The sequence below is a fragment of the Thermobia domestica genome, chromosome 3 (assembly GCF_964235325.1).
Source record: "Thermobia domestica chromosome 3, izTheDome1.hap1.1, whole genome shotgun sequence".
Classification (NCBI taxonomy): domain Eukaryota; kingdom Metazoa; phylum Arthropoda; class Insecta; order Zygentoma; family Lepismatidae; genus Thermobia; species Thermobia domestica.
This window is the reverse complement of record NC_137456.1, coordinates 260665315-260680763: the sequence shown is the minus strand read 5'-3', so window position 1 is coordinate 260680763 and position 15449 is coordinate 260665315. Positions and strand designations below refer to the sequence as shown.

General features: G+C 37.2%; 2 protein-coding genes across 8 annotated transcripts in view; one reads left to right on the top strand and one right to left on the bottom strand.

The window, feature by feature from the left end:
* Window positions 1–10476, top strand: part of LOC145681034 (uncharacterized) — a 187512-nt gene extending 177036 nt beyond the window's left edge. For 6 of the 7 annotated variants that reach the window (XM_081752352.1, XM_081752351.1, XM_081752355.1 and 3 more), the window contains one exon: window positions 10210–10476. In XM_081752352.1, the coding sequence (XP_081608478.1) occupies window positions 10210–10265 (56 nt within the window). In that variant the 3' untranslated portion in view covers window positions 10266–10476. The remainder of the gene's footprint in view (window positions 1–10209) is intronic. The other variant, XM_081752354.1, reaches the window with a different exon arrangement.
* Window positions 1–15449, bottom strand: part of LOC145681035 (relaxin receptor 2-like) — a 1105974-nt gene that overhangs the window by 407832 nt on the left and 682693 nt on the right. The gene's annotated exons all lie outside the window — the stretch shown is intronic.

The window sequence follows — 15449 nt, the reverse complement described above, 5'->3', positions numbered from 1 at the left end:
TTCTGTGAACTGATGCTGAAATGACTAACCCTTAAGGGATCCGGAGTTTTGGGGCTATTTTTTAGACTTTCAGTCAAGCAGCTACTGCATCGTCACTATTTATCCTAGGATCATGATTCATACCTCATTCTCTTCAGAATGAAGCTGGCTTTCAAATGGTACCACTTGCATGCTCATGCCATATACCAGGAGAGGGAAAAGTGATGTCAAAGGAAAAATTTCGAGGGAAATTTTTTTTCACACTTTGGGTCCCTCTGGAACGTCCCTGTGTGAACGTAGAGATCTCAAAAAATCTGATAAATAGTACTTGGTATACTGAATGTGTGTGCCAAATTTCAAGTATCTATCTTGAATACTAAGGGCGGGAGAAATTTTATCAAGAATCCCCATAATGCCCCAAATTCCCGTAAAACACCATGATCTCACGTAAAAAATTTCCTGAGACATCTCTATTTACCCTAGGACTATAATCCGCCAAACATTCTCTTCAGAATAGAACTGCCTTTCAGGCGGTACCATTCACGTGTCTCCATCATGTATCTAAGGCGGTAAAATCCCGAAAAAAATGATTTTTTGGGTCTAAATATCCTTTTTTTTCAACTTTTAGCCCCTCTGGACCCCCCTGTTTTAACGCGGAGATCTGAAAAAAAAATTGATAAATACTACTAGGTGGGCTGAATGTTTATGCACAATTCCAATTTTCCAGGTGCAAAAGTAAGCCCACCAAAAAAATATATACCGACAATGTCCCATATTCCCGTATACAGAGTGATGTCAAAGGGAAAATTTCGAGGGAAATTTTTTTTCACACTTTGGGCCCCTCTGGAACGGCCCTGTGTGAACGTAGAGATCTCAAAAAATCTGATAAATAGTACTTGGTATACTGAATGTGTGTGCCAAATTTCAAGTATCTATCTTGAATACTAAGGGCGGGAGAAATTTTATCAAGAATCCCCACAATGCCCCAAATTACCGTAAAACACCATGATCTCAGGTAAAAAAATTCCTGAGACATCTCTATTTACCCTAGAACTATAATCCGCCAAACATTCTCTTCAGAATAGAACTGCCTTTCAAGCGGTACCATTCACGTGTCTCCATCATGTATCTAAGGCGGGAAAATCCCGAAAAAAGGGATTTTTTGGGTTTAAATATCCTTTTTTTCAACTTTTAGCCCCTCTGGACCCCCCTGTTTTAACGCAGAGATCTGAAAAAAATCTGATAAATACTACTAGCTGGGCTGAGTGTTTTATGCACAATTCCAATTTTCCAGGTGCAAAAGTAAGCCCGCCAAAAAAATATATAGGTCTACCGACAATGTCCCATATTCCTATATGCAGGGGGATATTTTGTAAACATTCCCTGAGACATCCCTAATTACCCTAGGATCATGGTTTGAACATCATTCTCTTCAGAATAGAACTGCCTTTCAGACGGTACCATTCACTTGTCTCCATCATGTATCTAGGGCGGGAAAATCCCGTGAAAGGGAGTTTTTGATAAAAAATTTCCCTTTTTCAACTTTTAGCCCCTCTGTACCCCCCCCCCCTCTGTTTTAACACAGAAATACGAAAAAAAATCTGTTAAATACTCCTCGGTGGACTGAATGTTTGTGCACAATTTCAATCTTCTACGTGCAAAAATAAGCCCGCCAAAAAATAATGAACATAGACCCGCCAAAAAATAATAAAAGAAAATATATATTTTAGAATTGTGACGTCATCGCCTCCTATGTCTCGACGCAGGAAGGTGTGAAACCATACATAAGGTGTTCTACAATGCCTCTGGACTTGGAAAAAAAAAAACAGGACGAAAAAGCTCAAATAGGAGAGTTATAACGCAATGTACCATGAAACACCCGTATGGTACAAATTGTACCATAGGTTCCCCAAAGGGCTCAAGGATGTCAGGGAACTTATGCAATTACTCATGTTCTCAGATGAGGCAACTTTCCGTGCTTCAGGGAGGGTAAACAGAGACAACTGTCTTGTTTGAGGAACTGAAAACCCTTATGAATAGGAAACGCACGAAAGAGACAGCTCGAAAGTGAATGTGTGGTATGCCGTATCAATGGACCGCCTCATTGGCCAGTTTTTCTTCGACGAAACCACTGTGACATGCGAGTCAAATGCTTACAAATTTCCTGATGCTCGAATTAGTTAGGTTAAGAATCAAGGATCGCATCCACTGCCAGCAAGACGGCGGCAGTGTATCTATGAATGATGATGCAAAATATGTCTCAATATACATCTTAACATTTATTTCATTGCAATATCATTGTTTAGAAAAAAGTTATAAGCATTTGTTTTATAGCAAGAACTTTATAACCGCTCTATATTAGATTGTGTTGGTACTTTGGATGTGTGTTGCCTTGTTTGCCTCACTTGAGTTACTACTGCTGAAGAGACCAGGAAAATTTGTATGTCTGTGATATTGTAGCGTTCTTAGTTTGCCACACTAATAATAAATTTAAAGTTGTAAGTTCTCATTTAACACACAGATTTGAAATGTGTATTAAGTTGATGTAGTGCTGTTTCAAAACACAAATCTTCATGATGAGTTGGCAACACTGTTAACCTTATGGTATCATAAAGTATGCCAAACAATATCCCCTTCCGGTATTTGCATGGTAATTAATTTCAGCGATTTTTGTCTATTAGTTGAGAAATGATAAAGATGTATCAAGATAAATGGTCCATCTTCTTTGTATATAAACCTGCAGATTCCTATGCTTCCCCAAGGTACCAACCATTCTTCTGTACCTAACAGAAGTCATCCTTATAACATACTTTAAAACTACATTCATGATTTAAAGCAATGTGATACTTACTCCCTTCCATGTACAGCGATGACTTGTAGCTTATATTCCATTTCACAAATGCTACAATTTACTATCTATCTATATCTATATGGGAGAAATGGCATGAAACTTAGCAAGGTATGACCTGCGGTTTTTCACCGACGGTATTTCCTGATAGGATTAAAATTGAGCTACTGAAGAATTCCGTGTATCATTAAAGCAAAGAAAAGACATTTTGAGCTAATAACGTTTCAACAGAAGCTATACTGTAGGTCATTTTGTGCATAATTGGATTATGACTGTCAGCAATTTTGTTTTTAATCTTTACTCTTTCCATAAAATACTGAGGGTGAATTCACACTTAAATGTGCGTCGATTTAAAAAAAATACCTTGTACACCAAAGTAAGAAGCATCGTACCTGTACCAAAATATATACCTTTCCAGCAAGTGTTCTCAATCCACTTTACTAATTTTGAAATTCCCCTTTTACAAAGTAGTACCAGTTGATTATAGGAGAACCTTACAATATTTTCCTCGAAATCTAGAAGAGAACTTTGGTATACTCTTAAGTTTGAGACTGATATTTGAGCATATCACTCACGCCATCTTCTCTGTTGGCCCAACGCTCATCTTGATCCTATATTATACTTTGCTTTTAACATCAAGACACTTCTCGCCTATCGAATTTGGTTCCGACATTTAGCGCTGGTCAGACGATAAACTTGATCACCTCGCGAGGGTCTGCGGTGGCTCAGTGGTAGAGCGTTCACCTCTGGTGCTTGGGGTCCCGGGTTCGATCCTAGACCCCGCCAAGTGAACTTTGTGGTGGACAAATACCGCGTGCGTGGGTTTTCTCGGGGTTCTCCCGTTTCCTCCCACTTTCTTCATTCCACCATTTCATTCATTTCTCATAATCACCGTCTCCTTTAGCCTAACCGGCATAACCGTGGGACGTAAAACTCAAAGATTTCATTTGATCATCTCGCTTCAAGAAAGTTTTGATACATCGAGCTTCGCCCACAGTGTGTGCCTCTGTTCTCAGAATGTAAACTGGAAGTGTCCTGCCTAAATTTGGCCATGATAAATGTACCTCATATTATCTTACACGATATTTTATTACTTAAGTTCTTGGAGAAATCGAAGATTTTTGATTGGTCCATAAAACTTGGTCCGTGATTAGTCTTGGTGTTCGTCACAACCTGGCCTCAAGGTGCCCTACCAAATTACTGGCACACAACTTTTAGTACTTGAATCCATCACAGATTATATTCTATTTCTTACTCTCTATAGTGATGTTGAAAATAATACCTGTCAAGGGTTTCCGTAAACTAAAACCTCCAGCTGACTCAGCCACATGGCAATACTTAATATGCCAACTACCCTAGTAATATAGATTTAAATTCTCACTGGATAGACGATACTTAGACTTGTTAAGCAACACAATCATTCTTTTGTTTAAGCTCATATCTAACTACAACTTATAATCACTTCATACACATATTAATCTTAGCCGCTTCGCTACTAATCAGCCCAGTAATACACTTAAATTAACTTTTCTATAATAATTTCAATTGTAATGCGTCCAGCGATCGAGCGGTTAGAGAGATCGCGGATCCTGGCAATCTTCGAGGCTTTCCTCAACTCTAATTGTTAGTAGTGGTGGCGTTTTTTTGTTTTTAAATGAAAAATAACGATTTTCGTAGAATAGATATATAAAATATTATTGGTTAAATTGAAAACGAGTACAAGGCCACTCTCGTTTAATTATAAGTATAAGAACACTATACTTCGAGATCGTATAAGTAATAATTTCACGAGTTAAAGAGTTTTGTCTAAGTTGTCATAGTGAAAAGTTCACTTATATGAATGAGATGCAAGAGCTAATGTTCACAGAGTATAAAATTGAAACTTCAGTTCGTAAACTGAAGTGAGTCGAACACACCGATAGAGCAATGAATAGAATTTGGAAGTGGAGACCGAAAAAAAGAATGAAGTCGGAACTTTCTAAGTTCGAATAAAGAACAGACACGCGGTACTACAACGTTGGATTGAAGACGTCGACTGACTCTTGGAGAGCGTCTCTAAGGTTTTAAACTACCCTTAGAATTGGGCGTTGGCTAATTTGCATATTAGCTCAAGTTTACTCTCTTTCTGATTGGATTTCAGAAGGGCGTATTCGCTTCTTCTGAGTTTTTAGTTTTGCGCACAGTGTTCCTATACCCTTACGAGAGGAAATTTGTTATACATAATTCCATATATAGTGTTACACAAAATACATAACATTTGGGCTGGGAGGAAGCAGCTGCTCTCTTCTCCTACTCTAAAGTTACTATCTTTTCACTCGGGTTTACACATAAATGTTAACTAGTACCATTCTACATTCTTCACACTCTATAAGGTTAAATCTGAGAAACATTAGGAATAGTCATTCGTTAACTCACAGCTGCTTCTACCAGTTATGGATTTACAAAAGCTAATTTACAAGTCCTCCCTTATGGGAAACGTTTCTATTTAATGTGTTTGCAGACCTATTTTTATAACAGTACCAAAAGCTGAATATTCCACAATATTGTTCACAACTGTTACTTCCGTTCCTTAGATACTATATCTGTCTCCAAGTATGCAATTGGGTTGGTCTTAGAATTTTCTTAAGGCAATGCAATTTATTTTAATTGCGCTAAGAAAGTTCAGTCGCAACGTGTTGGCTATCCAACCCCTGATTCCTTCTTACGGAGAGGGTGAGAGAGATGAACTAACATAGCAGCTGGTTTGATGGGAAGCAAGGGGAAAACAAAAGGGAGACGTGTTATTTCTGTTTCGTCTCTTCTGTTTCCCTGCGACATCCAAAAGAAAAAGAAAATTTTCATATCGAAAATTCGTGTATCTTACACAATATTTACCAAACAACTGACAACTGAGCTGGGATATTCTTGGTTAAACCACCTAAATTAGTGAGTTGCATCATGTATTTAAACATTTTTGCCCAACGCTGAAATTATAATTAAACTACTATAACATTCATCTCTTCTTATCAAAAAATAATGATTTTGAGGTTTTCATATATTCTGTGTATCATTGTTTGCGTTTTCTTCCTACATTCTCACTATCGACCTCTCTTGCTTTACCTCCTTTCTCTTTATAAAACTACTAGTAATCGCCTAGACAAAATACGCTCATAGCTTCATCAAATTGGTAGCTTGGTTTCTTCTTTATATTACCTGCTTGATCTGCCCGCAGCTATTATCAACAGGATCCAAGATAACATCTTTAGAAATTGGCACATTATCTATTACCGTATTCTTGAACCATGCGAACTGCTTGCTTCATTCATATTCAACTCCAATATTTGAATTAGACCTTAAAGTCGAAACATGCCCGAAATTAACTAATGTACTTGGAACGTTTTCCCAATGAAGTACCAACCTCTTATTATACTTAGTTTTGTGTAAAATGAGTTAACGATCTTCTTCCTTCGCACTAACCTAAAGCTGTCCAGCTTTTTATCTGGATAACACGTCTCAGGAACTTTAATGTGACTCGCTTGCACTTGAAGTAAGGAAGCAACCTGCAGGTTAACTTCTTCCAGTCTTAGTTACATCAGTTGCTTACCTTTACAAACATCAGCAAAATGATTAGGTTTAGCAGAATAGAAACTTAACTTCCCAAAGGCTGGGCACTGCCAAGGGCGCCAATTTTTCTGTAAATTTGGGGGGACCTATTCAGATGCAGACGGCATATACCTAGGTATATGAGGATTTTAAGACAAATTGCAATCAAATTATGCCAAATATTGTATGTTCACAAATACAATGAGGGGACCCACATGAGCTTTGGGGGGACCGGGCCCCGATGGCCCCAGGATCGGCGCCCTTGGGCACTGCCACAGGATATGGACGTACACTTTCAAACATTTAATAGTTTTATGTTGTTTTCTTTCTTGTTGGTCACGTGATGTACTCTCCTCCGAAAGATTAGGTTCTATTAACTGTATGCCCAACTCTGTCGAAATTACCAACTGAGGAGTAATACACCTTCAATTAATGGTTTAGCAAAACACAGCTTCCTTACATCTACTACCTGTGTCATACGGATAAACTGTTGTCTTTTTATTCTCCAAAAAATTTATGTAATTCTTGAATTTCCTTCTGCAATTGCAAAATTTAGTTTCTTGTAGTATACATTGTAGAAGTCGATCCCTCTTATGTTGCTGCCTTTTTGTTGGATTCTTCTGGTTTGAGTGTTCAAAAATCCTCGTCGCGTCGACTTGCTCGCTTTCTTACATTTCTGGACAGGATTGTTACAGGCGATGAGACCTGGGTTCACTATCATCCACCAGAAACCATCACCCTCGGCGTTGAAACGGCGCAAAAGTTCTTCACAGGCGTCGACGTGACAATCTTTCAATTCAGCAGTCAACTGACGTGGAACCCATCTTGCTGATACCTTATTGAAATACGGAATATTATGCACAATGTGTTGAACTGAACCAAAACTAATCTTCATTATTGTTGCGATTTCTTTCAAGGTAATACGCCTGTTGTCCTTTACAGGCTGTTCCACTAGCGCAATGTTGTCGTCGGTCACTACGCGGTGAGCCTGTCCCGGTCAAGGAGCATCCTCCACAGATATTACGTCACTTTCAAACTTCCTACACCACTCGTATACTTGCTGCATGGACAAACACGAATTACCATACTTTGCTGCCATCCTGCGATGAATTTCAATTGGTTTCACACCTTCACTACTTAAAAACTGGATCACCGAACGCTGTTCTAATGCGGTGTATGTAGACAGTGGGGCGGTCATCTTGAAACTCCTCTTGTGCTGGCGCTTGTTTGACTAGACTCTTCTGCCACCTACTGAAGAAAGAGAATGCTGTTAGAAACAATAATGCCAATTTTCAAAGCAACAGCATAACATTTGAAATTTATAATAAACTTTTAAGGTTTTCATTTGATTCTCCCTCGTATTAGTGCTTAATAGCATATTCAGCATATACTACAGGTTTTTATTTCAGATGTATGATTATAACGTGGAATAAATCCAGTTTGAGTTTGCATTTTGAATGCATTTAAATGTCTATGCAACGGAACGGCTTTTTGCATTGGGGGATGGAAGAATGCCTACTTTATGGAGGACCAATAATATTAGCAACCGATCAGCAAAGACGTTTACAATTGCCAAGACGCTAAGAGAAGTCAGATAATCATAAAGGCATTCTAATATCGTGTCGACATCAATTTAGAATCAATTGACGCGAGGAATGTTGCTCAGTGAATGCTTAGCTCTCTAGTTGATGAAGTTCAGCACAAGCTCCAGTCAGTTTTTGGTAAATGCGGGTGCTCTGTGGAAAGAAAACTGACGGATGTTATTGTCAAAAGCTGCGACTACAGAACAGTTCAAGGCGTGAGAAAATACCTTCAAGGGTTAAACTTGAACTTGCCAGAAAATATAGATACTAAACTTGCTCCTCTGTATAAATATTGGCCAGTAACATCTATTGGTGTTAATGAGTCATTTTTCTGTCTACAAATGTCACAAATTGACACCATAAAAGAAAATAAGCATTTTAGATATATTGTAAGGCTAATTGGGAAGGAGTAAATACTTAAAAATGATTTTTTTTGTACAGTGGAAACGTGCAGAAAAGTGAAGCTGATATTGTATCATTTAAAGTAAATGCACTCTAAAATACAAATGTGAAGAAAAACTATAGATCGTGTTCTCATAGCACTGTGTTCATTTTAATATCATAATTTGTGTGTGTTAAAAAAAATCAGGAGTACCTATATAAATATGACTGCCATAAGAAATAAACTCTGAAGAGAAGTCCCAAAAAGGTAAAGGACACTTTCGATGTTATGTTTCACCTATGAAACTTTGTCACAACGTTGCTGCGTGTTTGAAAATGCTTTTATTGCATTGTTAGTGCATATTAGGCGTATATTTTAACACATTTAAGACCATACCTGCATGCATATTTCATGAATTTTAAGTGCATAAAAATCCGATGTCTAGTCATAAAATGTCATTTAGGATGAGTGGGAGTACTGTGACCGAGCTCAGAAGTTAAGAAGGACATATTGAGATTAGTTTTTGATTAGATCCAGATGCACGCCCTGGATCACACCTTATAAACCTGTCAAACCTGTCGGATTTCTCCAAGAAATTAAGTACTCAAATATCATCTAAGTTGATTTTGAGTTCCTTGACCGTGCCAAATTTGGAAGGACATGCCGAAATTATGATTTGAAGAAAACCAGAAGTAAGCCACACGGCCAGCTTCCTGAAGTTAGATACTAAAGTGTAACGTATGATCATGGTGAATTTCGGGGCAAAGTTCGATAGACCATAGGTGTTAAGATTAGTTGGTAAATCGTTATGTAAATCAGTGATGAACTCAGAGCCAACAAGATACATCTTAAGGTTAGTTTGTAAGGCGTTACGTAGAACCAGGATGAACACTGAGCAAAGAAGAGAGATTAATTATGTGAATTCCTTATCAAATGCTAAAAATGCCCCAAGAGAGATTATGTGAGTGCCAAAAATTGAGAGAGTTTGCTAATGCATCTCTCTAAATGTTGACACTAGTATTTTCAAGACAGCTTATTACCTTAATTTCTGACAGGAATGAGTTGAGGTATACACCTGTAACTATTAGTTACAAAAAACACTCTCTAGTAATACTACAGATAAAATTATATTAAGTATTAATTCAAATAAATGTGGTTTCAACATTCACTGATCCCAAACTTTACAAGTATATATCTATAAGGGTGCTCTAGTTATCGTACGTTCTGAGTGCGTACTTAATTCCTGAACTCACTGATGACATACATAGAGTCCCGTTTAACTGAATTTAATAGGACTGATGGTGCTTCAGTTGAATAAAAATTTGATTAAAACGGAATAAAGGTTTTTTTTTTTTTTTGATACACAGTACTGTATATTTGACCTTGGACGCAGCAAATGATCCATTTAAAACTGAACATTAGAACTGAGAATTGTTAAACTAAAGCCGTACGACTAAAATAATGAAGTTTAATCATCTTTGAAAAACTTATCTTTTGTTTAAGATGAGATGAACGCTTGTTAGCAGCTCGTTCTCTAAGACTTTTAATCAGAAGCATTTCAGGAGGAGAGACTTCGTTTTGTTCGATGCAAACCATGTCGTCTTCAGACACTCCAGTGGTTTCTGTGTGATTTAGTATTTTCTTTCTTCAATGGACGCATCATCATCCTGCACGACTGAAGGTTTCTTTTGGGGATTTGGTTAACCCAGAAATTCGGTTAAACGGGACTGTTGTTATTTGTATACCGCTGTTGACAAGTAATCTCACGAACTTAATTTATTGAACTTCACTTAGTAACTTGTTCAATATATGCGATATTATTTTTGATGTTCCAGCTTTTTACTTTTATTCGACCTTGGTTCTCTTCGCTTTCTACAGGGAAATAAAGTAAATAATACTTGTCTTCATAATCCTGATGTTTATTAATCAAGTGCAGTTAGCTGCAGTCTCAGGCTGTGCCCTCTACGGTGAAGAATGTCAACTTCTAAAAGGCCAAGAAACTTTCAAGAAGTAGAAAATCTTACGGTCGCATACATATTGTTCTAGATATTTTGGAATTATTTATTTATTTGATAAATGAAATTAAACCTCTTTTTTTAGAAGCTGTGTTGAGAGTTTTATTCACATTACTGTTATTATTGTGATACTATATTTATGAGGCTAATTGTTACATAATATGCCATAATTTGTAGAATGACTCTTATACGAAGTTAGTTCCAGAAATATCAGTCCCGACGTACAGAGGGCGGTTTTTTGTTTGAATATCACTCTGGTAGAAAGTTCCAACCTTATACAACTTAAGTTTGAATTTGAAGGCTTTACGCTGTTCAGTATTTATCTGGCAGCTTTTAACAGTGACCGCTCTCAGTGAATTTGTAAATTTGGGAAAAAAATAGGTCATCGTTATGTGACACAATACTTTCATTTGAAAGATTTCATTCCAACCAATATCAAAGCCGAGCCAGATTCTACTCTCGGGGAGAATTCCTCTTCATAAAATATTGGGTGAGAGAGTTTAAACAAGGCATACGAGGTGCAAATACTAACATCACAATGGTCGACTAAATAATGTGACCGCGCATAAAGAAAATCCACAAAATGGTATTGGATGACCGTAGACTTAAAGTACGAGAGCTAGCAAACATAGTATTCATTTCAGAAAGTCATGTACATCGCATATTGTCTCAAAATGTTGACATCAGAAAGCTGTGCGCGATATGGGTGCCGCGTTTGCGTACAACAAAAAACAAAAACAACGTTGTCAGGATGTTTCAATCGAGTGTCTGGCGAAATTTCACATAAAAAAAAATGAGATTTTGGGTCAGTTCATAACCATGGATGAAACATGAGTCCATCACTTTAGATCTGAGATGAAGGAACTGTGAAAACAATGGGCTGAAATGGGGGAATCGGCTCCAAAGAAGGAAAAAGCAGTTCCATCTGCTGGCAAAATGATGGTGTCAATTTTTGGGGATGCGCGTGGGATATTTTCATTGATTATCTTGAAAATGAAACAGTCAACGGCGAGCGTTACACAAACTTATTGAGCGTAACGTTTGAGTGATGAAGTCAAAATAACGACTGCATTTGGTAAAAAAAGAAATTATTGTTTCACTGTGACAATGCACCTGTAGAGACTTTTATTGTGAGTTTGTATCATTGTCATTATATTTGCATAACGTTTCTCTTTTGTTTAAAAGTTAGTTTGTGTGTGTGAGTGTCAGCAAGTTGAGCACCAAGAGATCTATACAAGATGGTCCTCCGGAATTCTTAAAAAAAGACAATATATCAGTAAGTTGTAAGTGTTTCAGTTGTTGTGTAGTTAGTGCAAATAAACATGTATTCATTTTTCACAATTAAGTAGTTTTGTGAACATTTATTCATTAAAAGACAGAACATTGGTCAGCTCCGACCGGATCACAGTGAACTAGCGTTTGATATAAACTGTGAATGTGTATGTGAACAATTGTTACATTGCTCTTTGTTTAGTGCTGTTCATGTGTGCAGTGACATTTATTAATTCTTCTGGAAACTATGTGAATAGACATAAGTGAGAACACGTTCATCAGTGTGGACTTGTGTGTGGACTTGTGTTTATTAGTTAGTGTGGACTTACAATATTTTTCAAGATGGAGGACTCAGACAGAAGCAAGTTAGTGAAACAACGTGGTGTGTGCAAAAGTCAACTGACAAGAATTCAAAACTACGTAAGTAATATTAATTCAACAACTACAATTAGTCAGGTGAAAGTACGTAAGACTGCAATGATTGAGTTGTATAAAAAGTTCGATGAAGTACAATCACAGTTAGAAATAAATTACGAACAAGTAGAGGACGATGCATATAGAGAGGACTTTGAAACCAGTTACTATGATGTATTAGCGCAACTAGAGGATTTTATTATTCAGCGTAGCCAGGAATCTCATTCAAACAATTCCTCGAAAAATGAGAATCAGGTGTCAAATGATCAATTAAAATTGCCTCGTGTTGAATTGCCATCATTTGAAGGACGATACGAAAATTGGCTTTCATTTTCAGACAATTTTAAAGTTATGATTCATAATAACGATAACGTGTCAGTGTTGCAAAAGTTCCATTACCTAAGGAGTGCATTGAGGGGGGAGGCGTATGATTTAATAGCGAATCTGCAAGTTACAGAAGCTAATTATAAAATTGCATGGCAATTATTGAAAGACAGGTATGAAAATAAGCGTTTGATTGCAGCTACTCATGTCCGTAATTTGTTACATATTAAATGTATCACAAAGGAAACTACATCAGAATTAAGAGAATTTATTAATACAGCTACTAGTAACTTGAATGCATTACGAGCTTTAGATTTGCAGACACCACTAGAAGAGGTTTTGTTAGTTCAACATTTCGTTTCTCAATTAGACAGTAACACTAGGCGTGCGTGGGAGTTACAAATCACAGATCATTCTTTCCCTCCCTTATCAGAGTTCTTTGCTTTCTTGGAACGTAGGTGTCAAGCATTTGAAACTATAAAAAATACACCATCCCAGGAAGTAGTGTCAAGGTCAAGGGGCGATAAAAATAGACAGAGTGCTGAACCGAAACAAAAAGAAAAAACAACCAAATCATACGTGACAACAACTCAGTCTTTCTGTAACTTTTGTAAACGAAACCTAATACATCAGCTGTTTAAATGTCCTGCATTTTTAAATGCTGAAGCAAAAGAAAGACAAGACTATGTTCGAGATAATTTATTGTGTTTCAACTGTCTCAAAAAAGAATGTAAAGTAAAGACGTGCAGATCAGGTGGCTGTAAACGTTGTTCCAAAAAGCATAATACCTTGCTGCATTATGATGTAATGTCAAAAGCAGATGAGAAAACCAGTGTTGCTAATTCACAATCAAGAAATTTTTCGAGTCATTCTAATACGAATAGGGAAAATATGACACAAGGTTCTTATTGCATTTTCAAGGGAAAACCAAATGTTACTGTTATGTTATCGACTGCTATAGTAAATGTACGAGATGCAAATGGTAAATTACATCCATGTAGAGTATTATTAGATTCTGCCAGTCAAAGTAATTTTGTAACTGAAGATTTAGTTCAAAGGTTGCGTCTACCTAAAAATAAACACCGAGTTCCAATTCAAGGTATTAATAGTGTGATTAGTGAAACAAAGCATTGTGTAGATGTACATATAGAATCAAGAATTCGTGAATTTGCAATTGATGTAAACTGTTTAGTTTTGCTCAAAATAACAGATAACATTCCAAGTAGGCCAATAGATCATACTGATTGGAACTTGCCGACAGACATAGTGTATGCAGATCCTAACTTTCACCAACCAGATGCTATTGACATTTTGTTAGGCGCGGAAGTGTTTTTGGACATTTTGCGATCCCATAAACTAACTAGACCAGGAAATTATCCAGTAGTACAAGAGACTGAATTTGGGTACATTTTGGCGGGTAAAGTTCCTACAACAAGAGATTCTAGTATACCACAAGTGTCATTTTTTGTGCAAGAAAGTAACATTGATAGACAGTTACAGACATTTTGGGAACTCGAAACTATACATTCAACAGTCATGACTCAAGAAGAAAAGCAATGTGAACAACACTTTGAGGAAAACACTACCAGAGATAGCAGTGGTCGATTCGTTGTACGTCTGCCAATTAAGCCAAATCATAAACCATTAGGAGAATCATATAATTTAGCTCTTCGTAGATTTTACCAGCTAGAAAGACGGTTGCAGCAGTGTCCAGAAATTAACGAGCAGTACTGTAACTTTATGAGGGAATATGAAGAATTAGATCATATGAAACCAGTGAAAGAAGAACATGAAGATAATGGTATGAAATGTTATCTGCCACATCACGCAGTATTGAAACCATCCAGTACCACAACAAAGCTAAGAGTGGTTTTCGACGCTTCTGCAAAGACTTCAACGGGGGTTTCATTAAACGACATACTTATGACAGGACCAACAATCCAGCAAGATTTACATTCAATTGTCACGAGATTTCGAACCTTTCCTATTGCTTTTACGGCGGATATTCAGTCAATGTATCGAATGATTAAAGTTCATGAAGATGACATTGGACTTCAAAGAATTCTGTGGAGATATTCATCAGTGGAACCAGTCAAGATTTATGAGTTGCAGCGGGTCGCATATGGTGAAGCATCATCACCATATTTGGCGACTGCGTGTCTTCGAAGGTTAGCGGAAGAAGAAAGATGTAAATATCCTCAAGCAGCGATAGTATTGGAACGCGATTTTTATATGGATGATGTAAGCTCAGGATGCCATAACGTTGAACAGGCGTTAAAGCTTCAGAAAGAACTTATTCAATTATTGCAAAGCGGTGGGTTTACTTTAAGAAAATGGTGTTCGAACGAGCCAGCATTGTTGGAAGCAGTGCCAGAAGAACATAGGGAAATTAACTTACCGTTTGAATTTGAGTCCGAGTCAGGTGTTTCAACATTGGGTTTATCGTGGAATCCTACATCAGATAAGCTTCTCATCACCAACAAGTCAGTTAAAGAATGTTTCACGACCAACATACCAACCAAACGTCAAGTGACTTCGACCATAGCAAAAATATTTGATCCTTTAGGACTTATAAGCCCTGTAGTTACTCCGTTCAAGATTTTCTTACAACAAATGTGGATCCATAAGATCAATTGGGATGATCAAATACCATCAGAGCTCTACCAGCAATGGTTAGACATGTGTCATCATCTTCCAAGTGTTAACGAAATACAAATTGATAGATGTGTAGTGTTGAAGAATTATGTTCATGTCGAGATACATGGATTTGCTGACAGCAGTCAACTTGCGTACGGCTGTTGTATATATGTTAAAACTGTGGACATTTCAGGCAAAACTACTGTTAAACTTTTGGGTTCTAAATCGAGAATAGCTCCTATTAAAAAGGTAACGTTACCAAGACTTGAACTTTGTGCGGCAGTACTTTTGAGCAAGCTGTATCGAAAAATAATTCCGATATTAAACATTTCAGTGAATAGTACTTACTTCTGGACCGATTCAAAAATAGTGCTTGCATGGATATCATCTCCAGCTGCCAGATGGAAGGAGTT